The sequence below is a fragment of the Carettochelys insculpta genome, chromosome 27 (genome assembly GCF_033958435.1).
Source record: "Carettochelys insculpta isolate YL-2023 chromosome 27, ASM3395843v1, whole genome shotgun sequence".
NCBI lineage: Eukaryota > Metazoa > Chordata > Testudines > Carettochelyidae > Carettochelys > Carettochelys insculpta.
Window position 1 is genome coordinate 16,871,495 of NC_134163.1, and position 18,041 is coordinate 16,889,535.

Sequence of the window (18,041 nt, forward strand, 5' to 3'; positions counted from 1 at the left end):
GTTAGCTCCCCTTGGGAGAATACTGTATAGCTAGAGAACATGGATTCGGCTATCTGGTAATTCATTGTTCGTTTACTTTTCACTCTCTGAAATATTCTTATGCAAGATACCCTCCAGTATTTGGTTATGCAAAAGGGTCAACTGAGGTAACAACAGAATGACAGATCCTGGCGCCTCTCTCTGCTTGCAGGACAGCAACTGCAAAGGCCATTCCTTCTCAGCTTCTCCCAGATCCATAATGCGAAACATAAGTGACTTTTGTATGTAGGAGGGATCAGCCTTCACGTTCCATTCCTTCTAATATGCAAAAGGAGTTTCTGCTTCTCTTCACAATCTGTACTTTTCTTTACTACACTTTTCTTTACTTTGATTTCTGGGGCAGATGCCTAATATTTCCAGAGAGATGTTTTGGGTATAACCACAAAAGAGAGGCCCAGATATTTCCCATACAAATTTAGATAATTCTTATTTAGGCACCTGAGAACTTAAATTAAGTTGGCTCCATGCATCTTTCGTGCAAAACTTAGGGAAAATTCCATCTGACTCTCAAGGGTGGAGTAAGATCTGTCAGTAAGACCAGAGTGTCTCTGAGGGTCTCTTGTTCCTCTTTTTACATGTCTGTTGTGGGTGAACACACACTGTCTGGCTGGGGCGGTGCACATCTTTCCCCATTACTTAAGTATGCTCCTTGGTCACTTGCAAGAGGTTCCTATTGAGCGAGGCACTCCTTCCCCACATAGCGCTGATGGCACTTTCACCAGCAGAGAAAGAGAAGCCATGAATATTCAGATTGACAGTCGGCTGCTTGCATATTGGATCATCAGGTCAACTGACTCGGTCACTTCCAAAAGACTAGTGAATCAATATATTCTTTAGCTCCTACATTCTTTGTGAATTTCGGGTGTGATATTTGGCAGAATAGTATGGGTGCGTCTACACTTGTATTCCTCTTTCGAAAGAGGCATGCAAATGAGGGAAACAAAATGCAAACGAGGTGTACATTTGCATATTTGGCACCTCATTTGCATATTTCAGAAGAGCTTTTTTCGAAAGAAGAAACCAGCGTAGACGCTGCTCTTTTGAAAGTAAACCCCCGCTTCGAAAGAATCCTTCCCTTTATTTAATGTGAAGAAGGATTCTTTCAAAGAGGGGGTTTACTTTCGAAAGAGAAGCGTCTACACTGGTTCTCTTCTTTCGAAAAAAGCGCTTTCAAAATAAGAATAGGCAAATGAGGTGCCAAATATGCAAATGTGCACCTCATTTGTATTTTTGATTTGTCATTTGCATACCTGTTTCGAAAGAGGCATGCAAGTGTAGACCCACCCTACGTGTTGACAAGTGAAAGTGCTTACCATTTGACCTAATTTCTGTCTGTTCCGAATTAAAATTTGTAAAACATCTCTTCTCACTTTTTTATAGGAAACAAGATTAGGGAAACTCATCAATGATGTGAGAAAGAAGACGTCCAATGAGGAACTTGCCAAACGTGCCAAGAAATTGCTACGGAATTGGCAAAAACTGATAGAACCTGTAACCCAGAATGAATCTGTTCCCAGAGGATTACCGAATCCACCTGGATCAGCAAATGGTGGTGCACACAACTGTAAGCCAGAAGTGCCACCTGCTATAGTAACTGGATCAAAGCCCATCAATGAATTAAAAAGCAGGAACGATATCCAAAAGTTAAACTCCCCAAAACCAGAAAAACTAGGAAATCGGAAAAGGAAGGGCGAACATCGGGATGGGCATCAGGGTCCCCTGCCTTCTAAAGTTTCCAAAGCTAGTCATGAAGTATTACAGAACTCTTCTCCACCAACTAATGGGATTGCAGGGAGCCCTGAAAATTTTCCCAGTCCTGTAGATGTAAACATGCACACAGGGCCTGAGAGCAGCAGGACAGAACATAGTGAAAATGACAAACACAATAAGATCCCAGTAAATGCTGTAAAACCTCACACCAGTCCTCCAGGACTTGTAAAACCTTCAAGCACTTCCTCGTTATTAAAGACTGCGGTGCTTCAGCAGCATGATAAATTGGAAGAAACCACCGGACAGCACCAACCTAGGAGTCCCCGCTGTTCCTCGTTTAGTCCTGGGAATGTTAGGCATGATACATTTCCTCGACAGCATATCACATACTCACCAAAGGGTTCAGTACCGAGTCCATCTCAAAGGTCACAGTTCTTGGACACTGTACAAGTGCCATCACCACCACCCCCTTCCTTGATGCAACCCTCAACACCTCCAATGCCAGCAAAAAGACTGGAAGTTTCTCAACAATCAGGAACTGAGGTATCTCAGCACTGGCAGGAGCAGGCATCTTCTGAAAGCCAGCACAGGCACACAGCAGGGACACTTCAGCACACATCTCCTAGCTGCAAAACCAGCTTGCACTCTGGGGAATCTCTGACTCCACATGTTGGCTTTTCGCCAGACACTTCAAAAATGGACAGTGATGACGCTGCTTCAGGTTCAGATAGTAAGAAGAAGAAAAGGTACAAAACCAGAGACCATACAGTCAATTTGGATGGGCAGCTCATAGAAGGGGGTGTTAAATCAGTGAGATTAAAAGAAAGAAAACTCACATTTGATCCCATGACAGGACAGATAAAACCTTTAACACAAAAAGATTCTTTGCAGGTAGAAATCCCTGCAGTCACTGAACAGCACAGGACAGAAACAGACATGCAGGATCAAAAACCCAACCTGCAAAGTCCTTTTGAACAAACGAACTGGAAAGAGTTATCCAGAAATGAAATAATTCAATCGTATTTAAACAGACAAAGTAGCTTGCTGTCTTCATCAGGAGTACAAACCCCAGGAGCTCACTACTTCATGTCTGAATATTTAAAGCAGGAGGAAAGCACTAGAAGAGAAGCTAGAAAGACTCACGTTCTAGCTCCTAACAGCAAACCCACAGACTTGCCTGGGATCACAAGAGAGGTCACAAGTGAGGACCTCGACAGAATACGTGAACAACACTGGCCAGGCGTGAATGGCTGTTATGATACACAGGGTAACTGGTATAATTGGACGCAGTGCATATCTTTAGACCCACATGGGGATGATGGTAGATTGAACATCCTGCCTTACGTCTGCCTAGACTGAGTAAAGCTTTGCTAAAATGCTCTCACATTGGCAGTTAGCAAAAATAGCAGACACTATGCCACTTAACATGGAGACAGCCTCCTGTCCTGGACAAACAGGGCCAACGAGCAGAGAGAGTGAAGGAGCTGGTTGTTTACAGCTCTTTCATTTAAATTCTCCTTTTTGTGAAATGCTGCTACCAGTTTACTAACAAAATTGCAGAGGAAGGCATGCGAAGGTTGATTAAATAGAGTTAAAAACTCTCTAGCAAGCCAGCTATTTAAAAAAAAAAAAAAAAAAGTGTTAGCCCCAAGAAGTGAAGATGATTTCCAGCACTTTGTGAATGCCGGAATCTTATTACAGGCAGGTACAGATAAAATTGTAAAAATTACCATAACAAAATATGCATCTATTTATTTGACTTGATTTGGGTTTATTTGGCAGTGAGATTTCTGAGATAATGTGCAAAAAACCTATTTTTTATTTGAATCAGATCTCTGAATATTGTATTCTTTTCAAGTCATCCATGCAAAGATTGGATTTTAAACAGAAGGTGTTATGCTGCAGGTTGGTGATCCAGCTTCAGCTCAACATTCCATAGGCATCCACGTATTTTAGTCTGGTTTCAGTTAAAATCTAGTCTCTGAGAAATGCTGCAAAAAGTAGTTTAAAACAAACAAAAAAAAAAACTTTTTTTCTTCCACCAGCCAAATCATTTTTTTCCTTTTCCCTTCCTGCAAACTTCTAGAAAAAGGAACCTTTTCTAGAATCCAAAAGTAATGAGGGTGCTACAAGTTTGTAACTGTACTGTGAGGGAAAAAGGAAGCCTGTTTTGTATGCTGGAAATATACTTGTTACCATTCCTTTAGATATTGTTTGCCTTATGGATATCCGTCATAAACGCAATTTGCAAAAAACAAAGAGCCTTAGTGAATGTACAGTAACTAGACTTCTGTATTCTTGGGATGCAGAAGGAAGCAACTTTGCTATTTGGTCCTTTAAGTGGACACATTGTGATATAAATGTGGAAATAAAAAAAATTTGCACAAAAAAGTTTGTGAATGATTTATATTTAAACTGGTTATTTTCAAAGTTTGGTTAGAGTACCTATTGCAGCACTGCGATTAAAGCTGCATCCTGTTTCCTTCTAAACCAATTAAAGGTGGTTAGTCATATATGATGTACTATCTAGCTTTTCTTAGTCTTCCAAATGTGTTGTAAATTTTTAGTAATATTTACTGGATAATTTTAACTGTGGTTAAATCCAGGGAGAATATTTGGTTTGGAGAAAGTCCTCCAAGTTACTGTTCTGTACCTCACAAGTTGAACTATTTGTTCTGCTTTTGTGGTAAAATAATTGTAAAATGGCTGTTTTTCATCTCTGATCACAACCTGATTCATAATACTTTTATTATATTCAGTATAGGCAAAACATTTCCCACTACTATTAATGCATTAACTGAAACAATTTATTTTACAGCATCTGATATTGGGGTTCTTTCCCACTGGTGCTTTTTAAAAAGAGAACTCCTAAGTTGGATTGCTGTCACTGCAGTAACCTTTGATACACTATTAAGGAACGGATCCTGCTTCCACTAAGATGCCTAGCAGAAGTCCCACTGATTTTAGTGAAAATAGGATTGGGCTCTTAGTTCTCAAACAATCTACTTTTTATAATGGATGTTACTCACCAGGTGAGCGTTGGCTTGTTCCAAGGAGTACAAAATGAAAAGCTTTTAAAATCTAACCTTTTACATTGAGACTGAATTGTTTCTGTGGTTTTCCTAGCTGGTGAAATATTGAACCCTGCTGTATATGGATATTACAAAATCTCTTCTCGCAGCCTAGTTGCTCCCTTTTCTCTAGGACTTCAGAATTAGAAAGGCTTCTCAGCTGGAAAAAAACAGCCACCATAAAAATGTTTCCAAGTATATTTTCAGTTTACTTGCATTTTTACCCTTCTGCAGTGATCTCGCCCCCCCAACCTTTCTACATTGATCTCCCTATTTCTGCACCTAGGAGGTGTGTTCAATATTGTGTTCATTAACCTGGCCATTTTGGGCCCTCTGAATTTAGGGCTACTCTCATAAGGGAATGGTGGGGCGCTGGTCCACCACATAATTTTTGGGCACTTTTTCCCCCTCTTCCCAGTTCACTCTATTTCTTCTGAAATTCTGGTTGCACTAAAGAGGCCTGTAGAGGAGGATGATACCCTAAATTGTCACTGGCATTTGCAAGCAACCTGCCACTGTGTCTGGAGGCTGGCTAACCACTAGTAATTTTCTTTGTAGGGGAGAAGTCTAGGGCATCAGACCCAGCTCTTGCCCACTGCAGTACAAAGTGACCATACATTCTACTGATTACTGTGCACTTTAAATCATGTGACTAGCTTTCACAGTTGTGGATTAGGTATGCAATCCAATTGGAAGTGATCCAGGGTCAGAAATAGGTTCAAAGACATTGTATTTCAGCATGTTCTCTCAGTGTAAACAGTGATGTTCTCTCAGCCCCACAATATTGCAGATGTTAACAAGGTGGTCTTTTCAATTCTGTAAACCAGTTCAAATGAAGTTTACCTTGTACATGTTTACTTGTTGTGAATTTTCCTATTTTTGCATGGGCTGTTTCTTTGCCAGTTGCTTGTACTCGAGGTGCTTTCCAAAATGCACTGTCCTTGTGCTAAAGCTGCTTACAGTCTAACAAATGTAAAACAGACGTCTCCTTCTATTCCTAGCAAGAAAAAGGCTCCCATCTGAGAATCTAGGTTCTGGTATGGCTTCATTCCTGTATGGGAACTTATATATTACATGTGTGGAGATGGTATTGCATACATTCCCTAAAGAATGCATAGAATAATCTGAACAAACAATTGATATTTACCTATCCAGGAACCATTTTTTATTTCTTCAGTGAGCCTTAGTTTAATTTTTAACTTACTACAGTACAAGCTTTATTATCCAGCATGCCCAGGGAACTGGGGATGCTGGATAATAAAACATGCTGGTCCTTAGAGCTAAGGCTGGCAGCTGGCCCTGCTCTATATCCCCTAGCTGAGCAGTGGGAAGCTGGCTCCACAGCACCCAGTCCGAGCTGGGCGGGCTGGTTATCAGAATGCCAGATAACTGGGTTTTTACTGTACAAACGCTTTTTGTGATGCTCAAATGTTCAATAATAGTTTCCTTTTAAATAGTCATAGATTGAACAGGACAAAGAGGAGCTTTATCATAATTGGTGGAAACATTGACTGGGAGCTCCCCTCCCTAGGAGAAGGCAGTATCTGCAGCTTTATTGTAACAGTTATATGAAGCATTAAAGAGGAGGTTCCCTGCAGGCTGGCTGTTAGTAACAGTAACAATAGTAATGATATTTTCCTTTTGTGCCCAATACCAAACAACATTTTTGCTAGACCGTGTTTTACTAACAAAAACTTTTCAGGAATATAATTCCCCCCCTTGAGTAGCTGTGGTCATGTAGCCTCTGACTACCACTGGCAGTACAAATATAACTTTAACTGTTTTTCCTTTTGCTGATGAGGTGAGCCCTTTGTGACAATAATTATGCCTTGTCTCAAAGCAATTAAATCTGTTATCATCACTATCTAGAAGTTTAAACATTACTGAAGCATTTGCTGTTAGCATTAGTGATCAAAAGTGACTAATGTGGAGGACTGACAGTCTATACAGCTGTTCTTGCTCCCTGATCCAAATCTGATGCTCCTTAATTTTGAGTGAACCCCCACCCCAAGAAGCTAACTACAAAATTAATTGGTCTAATTATAGCACACTTAGTGCTTGTCTACACTACCTCCCTCCTTTGAAGGGAGGATGGTAGGTAGGGTGCCGGGTGATTATTAAAGAAGTGCTGTGCTGCATAAGCAGCACTTCATTAAGCTAATTCTCCCCCACAGCAACTCCAAAGTGCTAAAACTTCAAAGTGCTGGCTCACGTGTAGCCGTGGCTAACCCACCGGTACTTCAAAGTGGCTGGGCAACTTTGAAGTCCCTTTACTCCTCCAGTAAAGGGACTTCGAAGTTGTCCAGCCACTTTGAAGTAGTGGCAGCTTAGCCATGGCTATATGCGAGCCACCACTTCGAAGTTTTGACACTTTGGAGTTGCTGTGGGGGAGAATTAGCTTAATGAAGTGCTGCTTATGCAGCGCAGCACTTCATTAATAATCTCCTGACACCCTACTTACCATCCTCCCTTCGAAGTAGGGAGTAGTGTAGACAAGCCCTTAAAGTCCCACTTGGCATCTTTACTGATGGCATAAGAGGAAGGACAATAGTTTTGTGTGTGATGTCCTTCAGATAACCTCACTAGTTCATGAATTAATGGTGTAAGGGAGGAAACTACTTCCTGAGCTGTTTTGTGAACTTCATTTTCCAGGACTCAGGGTTGCAATGTCTTGCACTAATACTAAAATCAGTGCTCCTTTAAGTGTGGTGTAGGTAGCTGTAGTGTTAGCCATTTCCCAATTAAATTTAAAATTAGTGAATGGGATAGAGGGGAGGTGGGTAGCTGTCACGTTATAAATAGCAAAAAAAACCCAAACAAAAACCTCGTCACTTTGGAAACTTAAGAGTTTGACATGAAATGGCAAATGTGAAATGAAGTCTTGATTTTTTTTTTTTTTTTTTTCCCATTTACAGGGAAGGAAACAGTGGTGCACACAGAGAACGGCCCTCATCTCACTCTGAGCAGCTGAAGCCTGAAGGGGAGAGAGGAGAGACACCTCCTTTGTTTACCACAGATTGCAAGTCACCAAGAAAGTGATGCCCTGGCAGTGCTGGACTCAGGCCTTCAATTAAAACAGCTTTACAACTCATATACAGGAGGTCTCAAGACTCCTGTCCATCTAGTCTGAACCAAAACTTAAAAACAAAAACAAACAAAAAAAAAAAAGCACAAATAGCAACCTGTTGTCCTGTAAACAAGTTCTTATTCTTTTAAGTAAATGAAATACTTTCTTTGAAACTGTGCTAATGAGGGGAAAGGTGCTTTTTGTACCTCCAGAGCACACCCCCTTGGTTTTATTAATTTGTGATAGCACCTAGGAACTCTACAGAACAAAATCACACTCCTTACCTCTAAAGAGTTCACATTCTTAACAATGGCCAAAAGCTACAGGAGTAGGGAGGAAAAAAAGCAGTGGGAGACAGCATCGTTGATAACAATGGTCAGATGTGATGTACTGAGTTTACTAAGTGGCAAAATATACAGCTATGTATTACGTTCTTATGGCGGTTAGGACAGTCATTTTTGCTACAGCGAGGGAGTAGGATTTGGTCATTTTCAGGAGGTGAGGTAAGAGCTTGGATACTTCCTTGAGTCTTCCTGATGTTTATGAATAGGTATTTGGCTGCAGGGAGCACATTTCCCATGACTGGTTGTTAGGTCATTTGCAAAAAAGCCTTTTGTCACTAGTGTGAAATGTAGGCAAAGAGCCTCTACTGACAACTTGTACAGTGCCCTCCCCCTACCAATCCATCAAACATATGACCTCTGTGTCCATCAAAAGCATTTACTGACAAAACAGGGCTTTTGTCAAAAGAACCCCATGGAGCAGCTATCCACATGTAAAATGCATTTTGGCAATAGACTGCTGACAGAAACTGGCACCGCTGCTGGCAGCAGTGTTGTGCCTTGCCATGTTCAGGAATCATGCCTTTGTTGCCAGATTCCTGTCTATGAAAAAGCTGTGGGGGGGTGGGGGTGCCTCTGTTGACAGACAGGTCCTCCAATTCACAGGACAACCCTGTTTGCTAAGCAGCTTGTTCTTTCGATCTGCCTTTGTGCCTGCACATGCTTTGGCCCCAGAAGTTTTGCTGGCAGATAATCATCTGTTAGTAACATCTGTTGAGAGCTGGCTGTAATAGAGATGTGGCCATGCTTGTGTATAGTGCTTCTGAGCTAACTACACTACTGGGGAGGCGCTGGAAGCGGTTAGTGCTGACAGCGAGTTGAACGGGCGTTTGCGCCCCCGAGCACTGGATTCCCAGTGGCAGCAGCTGATGACCAACCTAGGGCCCCTCTTGCTGCCAGCCAGCGGGGATCTGCTACTGTGCTGAAGGGGGAGACTCGGGCAGAGCCACTGGGACTCCAATTGCAAACCCCGGGGATGCCGAGGGGCGGTTACCCAGAGGCAGCTCCGAGGCTCGCAGAGTGAATGCAGGGTCGCTCTCGGTGCCTCACTTCAAGCAAGCCCAGTTGTGGCGCTTACTGTGTCTTAGTGCCTCGTACCGCTCCGTAGCACCGCACGGGCACGGAGCAGGGGGTCGCTCGCACCGCCACTCCGAGCGAGCCGAACCATACGTGACCGGCTCTTCCTTGCCGTGGCTGAGACTGATGAACGGAAGTGACATCATATGCAATACCGCTTCCTGGAGCTTCGTGGTAGGGCTATGGGCGTCCCACCCCCTGGGAGCGACGCGTTGGCTGCGCTGACGTTGCGCCCCGGTCTACGGGGACCCGTAAGCAACAATGGCGGCCGTGCTGGCTGCTCCAGGCGGCTCGGTGACAGCGGGCGCGGCTCGCAGGCCGGCGCTGAGGGAAGGCGCCCGCGTATCCGCGCTGTGCCTAGCCTGGTATGGGCTGAGCGCGGGCGGGAACGTGGTGAACAAGCTGCTGCTGGGCAGCTTCCCGCGGCCCGTCACCGTATCGCTGTTCCACATCCTAGGGCTGTGCGGCCTCCTGCCACCGCTGCTGCGAGCCTGGCGCGTGCCCCCGGCCGGGCCCGCGCAGCTGCCGCCACGCGCCTACCCACGCTACATCCTGCCGCTCGCCTTCGGCAAGTACTTCGCCTCCGTCTCTGCGCACATCTCGCTCTGGAGGGTGCCGGTCTCCTACGCGCACACAGGTGAGCGACTGTGTCCGCAGCAGCGTTGTGCCCACTTCAGCACCTCTGCCTGCTCCGGTGGGAGCAAGGCCTTTTCTCTGATCTGGCCCGGCTCAGCCCCTGCTGCCGCCGCCTTTCCCTTGAAACTGATTTACCCCATCTCCTGCGGAGTCAGTCCTAGCTCACGTATTGGTAACGTTTGCCCTTTGCAACTCGTTATACTCCTGCTGTTTCCCATTTTGAGCTTCCCATCCTGTCGTATGCTGTCTTCCATAGAGTCTTAGTCTGTCTCTTTGGTTGGACCCGTCCCGCCCCGAAAGGGATGATCAGCCAACAACGTAGGCCGCCAGTAAAAAAGAGCGGTTTAGGTGTTGAAATAAGATCTCCCGGTTCTGTACTATTTGCAGCTGTTGTGCTCTCACAGAAGATTTTTAAAGGCCAATACAACTGATGCAGGGAACATCATTCTCTGAATTTGGTGGGTACCTTAAACACTGTAGACACTCCCAGTCTAAATAAGTGACTTTTCAAAGAAAAAACTTAACTTGCTATTTCTAACTTTTTTTTCTCTTAGCATACCCTGATAATATTAATTGTCATTTTTTGTAATTGCAGATGTGCTTTTGATCAATTGCTTAGTGGTGGGGTCTGGGTATGTGATTTTTTTCCCCAGGTGTTTGTGCACGTTCCCCATTTATGTTTTTCTGTTAGTATAAGTTTGATTTTAACATCCTTATTTACACTTCCATTTTCAGTAAAGGCAACAATGCCTATATGGGTGGTTCTACTGTCAAGAATTATAATGAAAGAAAAACAGACTACAAAGGTAAGGAAATTACTGGTTAATCCTCATCATCTTCTCCATTGTTAATCTTTGCTGAATTTAATTAACAGGGATTGAAAAATTTACTCACATGGGGCAAGTGAAAACCTTTCCCAAGTGAGTACTGTAAGACTGCAGAGAATAACCATTCATTTTCCAGCTTAAAGCTTCTCGTGCTTATGATTGTAGAAAAGCCCTTCCAGATATGAAGTGTGAGCTGACTCTGTGCTAACTGTAGGCAGACTGCTCCAGTGTATCCAGTATGGCTTAGTTTTGTCCAACTGCAGCAAGATGAAAAGTGAATCCCAGGGATCTTGGTGTCCTAAAAATGTCCTGGAACATTGTTGACATGAAAGTTCCTAGAAAATGAATGCTGCTATCATCTGCTCCCTCTTCCAGGTGTATTTATCACTGATCCCTATAATCAGTGGTGTTCTGCTGGCCACAGTCACTGAACTTTCTTTTGATATGTGGGGACTCATCAGCGCTCTTGCTGCTACACTCTGTTTTTCACTTCAGAACATCTTCTCCAAAAAGGTAATAGTTCTGTTATTCATCCTGGTGGATGGAACACTTTTAACTATTGGCATTAACTTGAAGATGGCAGTAATGTTTTGCCAGTATAGGTTTGCATTTGTATTTTTATATGGTGATTTATGCATCTGTTATATGCCTAACAATAGCTCACAAAGCCTTGGAAGCTAGCTGTTTAGTGGAGGAAAGTTGGCCATGACCCAGAATTTATCCTTGTTTTTCTTTTGTTACAGGGAATCTTCAGTTTCTATCAGCAATGACTGAGAGAACCTCACGTACAATAACATATTTAAAGGATAGCACCTTTAACCCTGAGTCAGACCCTTACTCTAGACCAGTGGTGTCCAAAAGAAATTCACAATCGCCACAGTGCTGCCCCTCCCCATTCCCCGAGATTACTCACCAGAGCCACACGCATGACTGAGCCACAGCTGGAGTTGCTGCTGTGCACGCGAGAGTGAGCCTTGTGGTGGGCCGCAGGAGGAGCCGCCTTCACCAATGCCAATGTGTGTGGAGTAGGCTCCATTTTGCCATGCTGCAGTGTGGTGAATGGGAAGTGTATTGGACGCTGCAGCTCTAGACTGAACTACGTTACTCCAAGTCCTGCACTGGCTGGAACTGCAATCCAGATGTAAAACATGTAAATTAAACTTGTCAACAAAAGTCAAATTTCTTAAACCAAACAGAATATTTAGCATTTATTAGTATGTGACTGATGCCGTTATGTAGAATAAATACTTTGATATTGACCCTTCCAGCATTCAAGCCCCCTAGGCAGAACATCACTGTCTTTAGGTAGGTTGATAGTTATCCTTCATCACATGATACAAAGTGAGGTTTAGGTTCTGTGAACGAGAACTGTTGTAATTGTTTGATATAACATTATACAAGTGAGTCAAATGTTTGGAGTTGTGCTTTCTGAAACGATTCCCTATCCTTTGAGCGAAGGTGGTCAGTACTTGAAGAAAGGGATGATTTCTGCTGTCTTTATCAGGTGTTGAGAGATTCCCGAATACATCATCTTCGGCTGCTGAACATACTTGGATGTCATGCTGTGTTCTTCATGATCCCAACATGGGTTTTGGTGGATCTTTCTTCTTTTCTAGTAGAGAATGAGTTGGTAAGTCTTTGTTAAGCTTCAAGATAGGGCATTTGCTTGGACATCTCTCCTGCTTTTTGAAGATGTACCCGTATCTCATGCCAGAGGCATTGTAATTGCCACCAAGCACTACAAAATAGTAATCCTCTTCTCCTTATGAATTCTCTCTCTCTTCTCCGAAACTGAAGATTAACATTTTCTTTTTTTTCCCCATAGAGTACAGTGTCCCATTGGTCCTGGACCTTAATGCTGCTCATAATAAGTGGATTTTGTAACTTTGCCCAGAATGTTATTGCCTTCAGTATTCTTAATTTAATCAGCCCCTTAAGTTACTCTGTTGCAAATGCCACAAAAAGGATCATGGTCATTACAGTTTCCCTTATAATGCTTCGAAATCCAGTCACCAGCACCAATGTTCTTGGGATGCTCACAGCAATCTTAGGGGTATTCTTGTATAACAAGGTAAGTTTGTCTTGTGAAACCTACACTAGTCTAGTGGTTGGAAACTGTCTATTGACTGTGAAATAGCTTTTGTAAAATGAGCTGTCCGTTAGCAGATAAAAACTGTTAATTGTGTAATCAAAACAAATAAATAAAATGGCCCAAGTTGACAGCCTTGGGAAGACCAAGAAATGAATGGACCTTGGGTGAAATGAGATGAGACATGCTGACATTGGAAGTGGGGAGCTTCCTTTGTTGTTGCTTTACTTTGTTGCCTTACTGTGACAGTTGTGGGTTCAGTGGACTTATCTCCAAATTCAGTCTTAAAATGTATAATATAGAACTGCTCCAGCTCTTCTTCAGCGTTTAAAAGCACACAAATGTGTGCCATTAGCTTGTGTGTTGGGTTGGGTGTCTGGTGAACACAACAAAAGATTCTTCAAGTGATTGTTCATGTGCATTGCAAGTTCGGCATGCACTGGTGCATGCCCAGTTGCCAGCAGCTTTTTGCCCTAGTCAGTAGCTACAGGGTTGATGCGACACTCCCTGGAGTGGTGCCTGTATGGTGATCCATATGTGCACCACCCGCCCCGCCCCCCACTAAGTTCCTTCTTGCCATGCAGTCGGTTGCTGGAGCTCTCTCACTTGTGTAGTCGGCTGGTAGCTACTACTGGTAAATTAGTTAGTAATTAGTGTAAATAGTTTAGAGAGTGTTACAGACTGGCAGGGGTCCCCCCTCTCCTGATCAGGTCTCACTCGACCAAAGGCAGGCATTCGCAATGGTGTACTTAGCCAGAGTCCCTATTCAGGACATCTGCAGGGTGGCCACCTGGTCCTCAATTCACACCTTTACAGTGCATTGCGCTTTGACACGGCACGCATGGGAAGATGCTGTGGTAGGCAGGGCCGTCCTCATTTCCTTTTGGGGCTCTGACCCCACCTCCTAGACTTTGGATTCTATCCACCCAACTTGGAATGCACATGAGTAATCATTCGAGAAGAAAAGACAGTTATCTCTTCTGTAACTGGTGTTCTTCGCGATGTGTTGCTCATGTCTACTCCAAAACCCTCCTGCCTTCCCCACAGTCAGAGTAGCCAGCAAGAAGGAACTGAGCGAGAGGGCGGGTCGGGTGGTGCATATATGGGCCGCCATACAAGCGCCACTCTAGGGGGCGCTGCACCGACCCTATGGCTACTGGCTAGGGCCAGAAGCTTCTGGCAACTGGGTATGCACCAGCGCACACCCAACTTGTAATGGACATGAGCAGCACATCTCAAAGAACACCAGTTACAGAACAGGTAACTGTCTTTTTCTTGTTTTTATTGTTCTAACCTAGATGGAATGTTTCAGTAGTGGTTCAAGGCATATGGGTAAAACCAGGACTCTTGTTAACTAGGAATACTGAAGGAGAAGGATTTGCATTAGGAGTGTTTGCAGATTTAGGATTAGTATTGCAGAATATAGTCTCTAATATGACTAATTGGCATCGAACAGGATGTTTGCTCTTTCTAGGCATGCTGCATGCTGTTGTCTGGGAGAAGTAGTTAATTAATTCTTTATTCCACAGACAAAATATGATGCCAGTCAGGAAGCAAAGAAGCATCTACTTCCAGTTACTACTGGAGACCTTGTGAATCTTGAACATCACCGGAACACTCCTGAAAAATCTCAGAATGGACTCACGACATTTGTACAACATGGAGACTATCAGTATGGCCGAGCCAATGTCTTAACAGACCACTTCCAATATAACAGGCAAAACTATCCAATGGCATATAACTTAAATCGATATGATATATAGGATTCAGATTAGCAGGTACAGACTGTAACAGTTTCTCCAGCATTAACAGAAACTTCTGGCATGTCTTTGGATTTAAAGCCGTAGGTTGTATAGGTTCTGCTGAGGGGAAGATGCACGTGAATCAAAAGTGGTACCGATTTTCATCTTCAGTGAAGCAGGTCTCTAAACATGAAGCAATTAAATCAGACACTGGAAAGTAGTGTACAGTATAATTCTTGTACAGAGGTTCTTTTGGAATGCAAGTGTAAAACTCCAGCATAAATATTTGCTGTAGTATTTTTCAGATCTGTCAATTGACTGCCCTTTTGGCAGTTAAAATGTGGCCAGTACTTCCTTTTCATGCTAACAATTTGATCTTTAACCTTTTGTTTTAATTTTATTTTAATGCTAAGTGACTCATTACTTTCCAAGTATAATTTATGAAACTTTTGGAGAAGTGAAACTGTATGTTCCTAATGGGTGTTAGCAGGGCTTGTCAGTTGGAGGACAGTTGATTTATACGTCTAAAATCAAATGTAGATTTGAATTTCAGTTGCACAGGTTTAAAACTTCATGTCAATGCTAAATTCCCATGTGCCTCTAACTACTGTTTACAATGATCATTAAACAGTAGGGTTTCTAAAGTAGTACTAAGTTCTTGATCCCTTCAATAATCTTGTGGTAAAACTTTGTTTAGTATATGCAACAAATTTGGCTCTGAAATAAAGTGACATTAGCCATCTTATCAGTATCAATGTGACAATTTTCACATTTTTTGATTAATGAAGTTGTGCAATTGTTTCAGTAGTTGTTCTTTATCTGAGAATAGAAAACACCTTGCCAAATAAAAAATTAATATTTGGAACAAGGCTGTTTTCCTGTGACTGCTCTGCACTTGTTTTTGTAAAGCTAGCTTATCATGTTGAGTTGGGAGATACTTCAGGATTTGTTTTTCTTTCTCCCTTTTTAATTGTAAGAGCTATGCTCTATCATACGATCTGTTTTATGAATGTATGACAACCTAACTGTCTGAAATCTATTTCTTGGCCCCCTATTACACTTTATATGTTTTGCTTACTTAGTAACACTAGAGCTATTGTGTATGTTCTGCCTGATTTGTTTGTTCAAATTTATGGAAGTTAATGTTTATACCCTTTTTTTCCTCCTTTAGGGTCTGTCACTTGACTAATGAATTATCATGAGATGTTTTTCTTGAATTGAGAGCGAATATGTAAAATTATCAGGAACGTGTGCTTGGATTTCCTGTTTTATATTTTTAGCATCAGTGAAGGTGCTGTGACAAAAAATGAAGTTTTATCAATCACTTATGTCAGATACTGAGTTTCTGTGAGATAAGAGAAGCCACATGCGCTTTGGTGAATAGAAAATAATTTTGGCAAAGATGATGTTCTTCAGGCTGTGTCTCTGGAAGGAGAACCACATCCTATAAATAGGGCTGAGATTCTGGATGGAGAAATACTGGGTGCATTCTTGCTTGTCATTGGACAAGCATCAGTGACCCACTTCAGTAGTGGGTGTGTATTATATAAAATAATCTCTTCTCTATGTATTCTCTTAATGAAAGAGAATTGCCTTTTAGAAGCAAGATACGTTTGTGGCTCCTTAGCTTTTTTTCTGTAAGTACACCACTAAATTTATTCACAGTCTAACTTCTTGTAGAAATTCCCAATGTCACTTCCTTTGTGTGTCTCAAAGCAGATGAAGGTGGATCTCTGGAGGCTGGGCCAAATTCAGTCATTGTGTATGACCAGAATTCCACTCATGTCAGTGGAGGTGAGTGTGTTCATGCTAGAAGGAAATTTGGGTTTGGAAAACTCACAGTTCAGCAATCATTCTGGATACCCTTCCCCTAAAACTGTTAAGCTGCAATTGCTTTCACAGGCTCTGGGATTCATTTCTACATAACTATTTCATATTAACATCCAAAAGGGAAAAACACAGCCAGTGAAAAGACTAACACATAGTGTATTTCTAAGCAATCTTTTTAACACGAGTGACATTGCATAAATGCAGAAGGAAATATGATCTTGCAGTTTAAAGACTCTGGACTGGGCTTGTAATTCAGTACCTGGTTCTACCATAGACTGCTTGTGTGAACATGGACAAGTCACTTAGGCTATGTCTACACTAGCACCCCCCTTTTGCAAGGGGGATGCTAATGAGACACTGCAATGAATATGCAGCGCCACATTAGCATAATGGCAGCCGCGGCTCTTCAAAAGTGCTGCTTTCAATGATGTGTGGCTCGTCTACACGGGGTCCTTTTCAAAAGGACCCTGCACATTTCGGAATTCCCTTATTCCTATAACCAAATAGGAATAAGGGGATTTTGAAATGTGCGGGGTCCTTTCGAAAAGGACCCCGTGTAGACGAGCTGCGCATGATCAAAAGCAGCACTTTTGAAGTGCTGTGGCTGCCATTGTGCTAATGAGGTGCTGCATATTCATTGCCGCACCTCATTAGCATATCCCAAAGTGTCTCATTAGCATCCCCCTTTTGAAAGGAGGGTGCTAGTGTAGACTCAGCCATAGTGTGAAATTTTCAGAAGAGGGTAAGGGAGTTTGATGCCCAACTCCGTTATATTCAGTGGGAGATGAGTTCTTAACTCCCATAAACCTGTCCGAAAATCTCAATCATGATCTTTGTGCCTCAATTTCCTATCTGTAAAATGGGGTAATTCTTCCATACCTCATAGAGATGCTGTTTTGGGGTACTTTGGTGAGGAAAGCCATAAAAAGGCATAAATCCCTTTCACCTGTGCTTTTTTAGTGTGCCTATTACCATAATATCTTGGTACTATTTAAATAATCCCTTCAAGGAAGGGGATCAAAGCTCCCTTCTCCTAAGTAAATGCTTGCTTAATCATATTTTGGTGTATTGTTTCCTGAAGACTGGAGCCAGGTCTGTTCACAACTCTTTCCTTAGAAGGCTTGCATTGCACCCTCCTAAGCTACCAGGACATGGACTCAGTGTGATCTGTCAGGATTGTAGTCACAAGTGGGGCCCGCTGCTGAGAATGCCTTGTCTCTGTTTCTCAAGTTTTTTAATCTGGGCTCTGTCAGCTTCAGAGTTCCCTGTGAATACAATTGCTGTAAAGCAGTGCAATGCAATAGGGGATTGCTCTGAGAGGTAAGCCATAGTCCACTTAGGGCTCTGCAGATAACTTTTTAGGCTTATTCTCCTGGAGGTTACAAGGCCTGTGGTCATGCTTCGCTATTTCAGGTGATATAGTCAGTGTGAATTATTTTGTACAATAGAATCATTAGGTGAATCATGTTCTAGTAAATAATTTCTTTGACTACCCGCACCTAAGTTCCAAAACAGTTAGTTATTACCTGGATTCAGGTAAAAGAAGTTCGTGATATTGTTGGAACTTGTATTTGTGAGATTTTTGTTTGAAGTGAAATATTTGTCTAATTTT

The 18,041-nt window shown here is 42.5% G+C and overlaps 2 protein-coding genes across 5 annotated transcripts in view; both read left to right on the forward strand.

The window, feature by feature from the left end:
• Positions 1 to 8,065, forward strand: part of MED26 (mediator complex subunit 26) — a 54,226-nt gene extending 46,161 nt beyond the window's left edge. The window contains exons 3-5 of one of the 4 annotated variants that reach the window (XR_012642619.1): positions 1,420 to 3,016; positions 4,568 to 4,781; positions 7,736 to 7,844. Coding sequence is in view for 3 of the 4 variants with exons in the window: in XM_074977997.1 (XP_074834098.1) it covers positions 1,420 to 3,108 (1,689 nt within the window). In the remaining variant the exon portion in view is untranslated. Of the gene's footprint in view, positions 1 to 1,419; positions 4,123 to 4,567; positions 4,782 to 7,735 lie in introns of those variants that run through there. The other 3 variants (XM_074977998.1, XM_074977999.1, XM_074977997.1) reach the window with 3 other exon arrangements.
• A 1,491-nt stretch (positions 8,066 to 9,556) lies between these two features.
• On the forward strand, positions 9,557 to 16,846 carry SLC35E1 (solute carrier family 35 member E1). The gene is made up of 6 exons (XM_074978004.1): positions 9,557 to 9,942; positions 10,677 to 10,747; positions 11,144 to 11,281; positions 12,273 to 12,398; positions 12,594 to 12,839; positions 14,387 to 16,846. The coding sequence occupies exons 1-6, from the start codon at positions 9,567 to 9,569 to the stop codon at positions 14,618 to 14,620; spliced, it is 1,191 nt and encodes a 396-aa protein (XP_074834105.1). The 5' UTR covers positions 9,557 to 9,566; the 3' UTR covers positions 14,621 to 16,846.
• The last annotated feature ends 1,195 nt before the right edge of the window (positions 16,847 to 18,041 follow it).

Bases quoted from the DNA above. Each gene is read 5' to 3' on its own strand.
- SLC35E1 (XM_074978004.1), top strand. From the start codon at position 9,567: ATGGCGGCCGTGCTGGCTGCTCCAGGCGGCTCGGTGACAGCGGGCGCG. The intron at 10,748-11,143 runs GTAAGGAAATTA...TCCCTCTTCCAG, and splicing joins AAGAAAAACAGACTACAAAG to GTGTATTTATCACTGATCCC. The intron at 11,282-12,272 runs GTAATAGTTCTG...TGTCTTTATCAG, and splicing joins AGAACATCTTCTCCAAAAAG to GTGTTGAGAGATTCCCGAAT.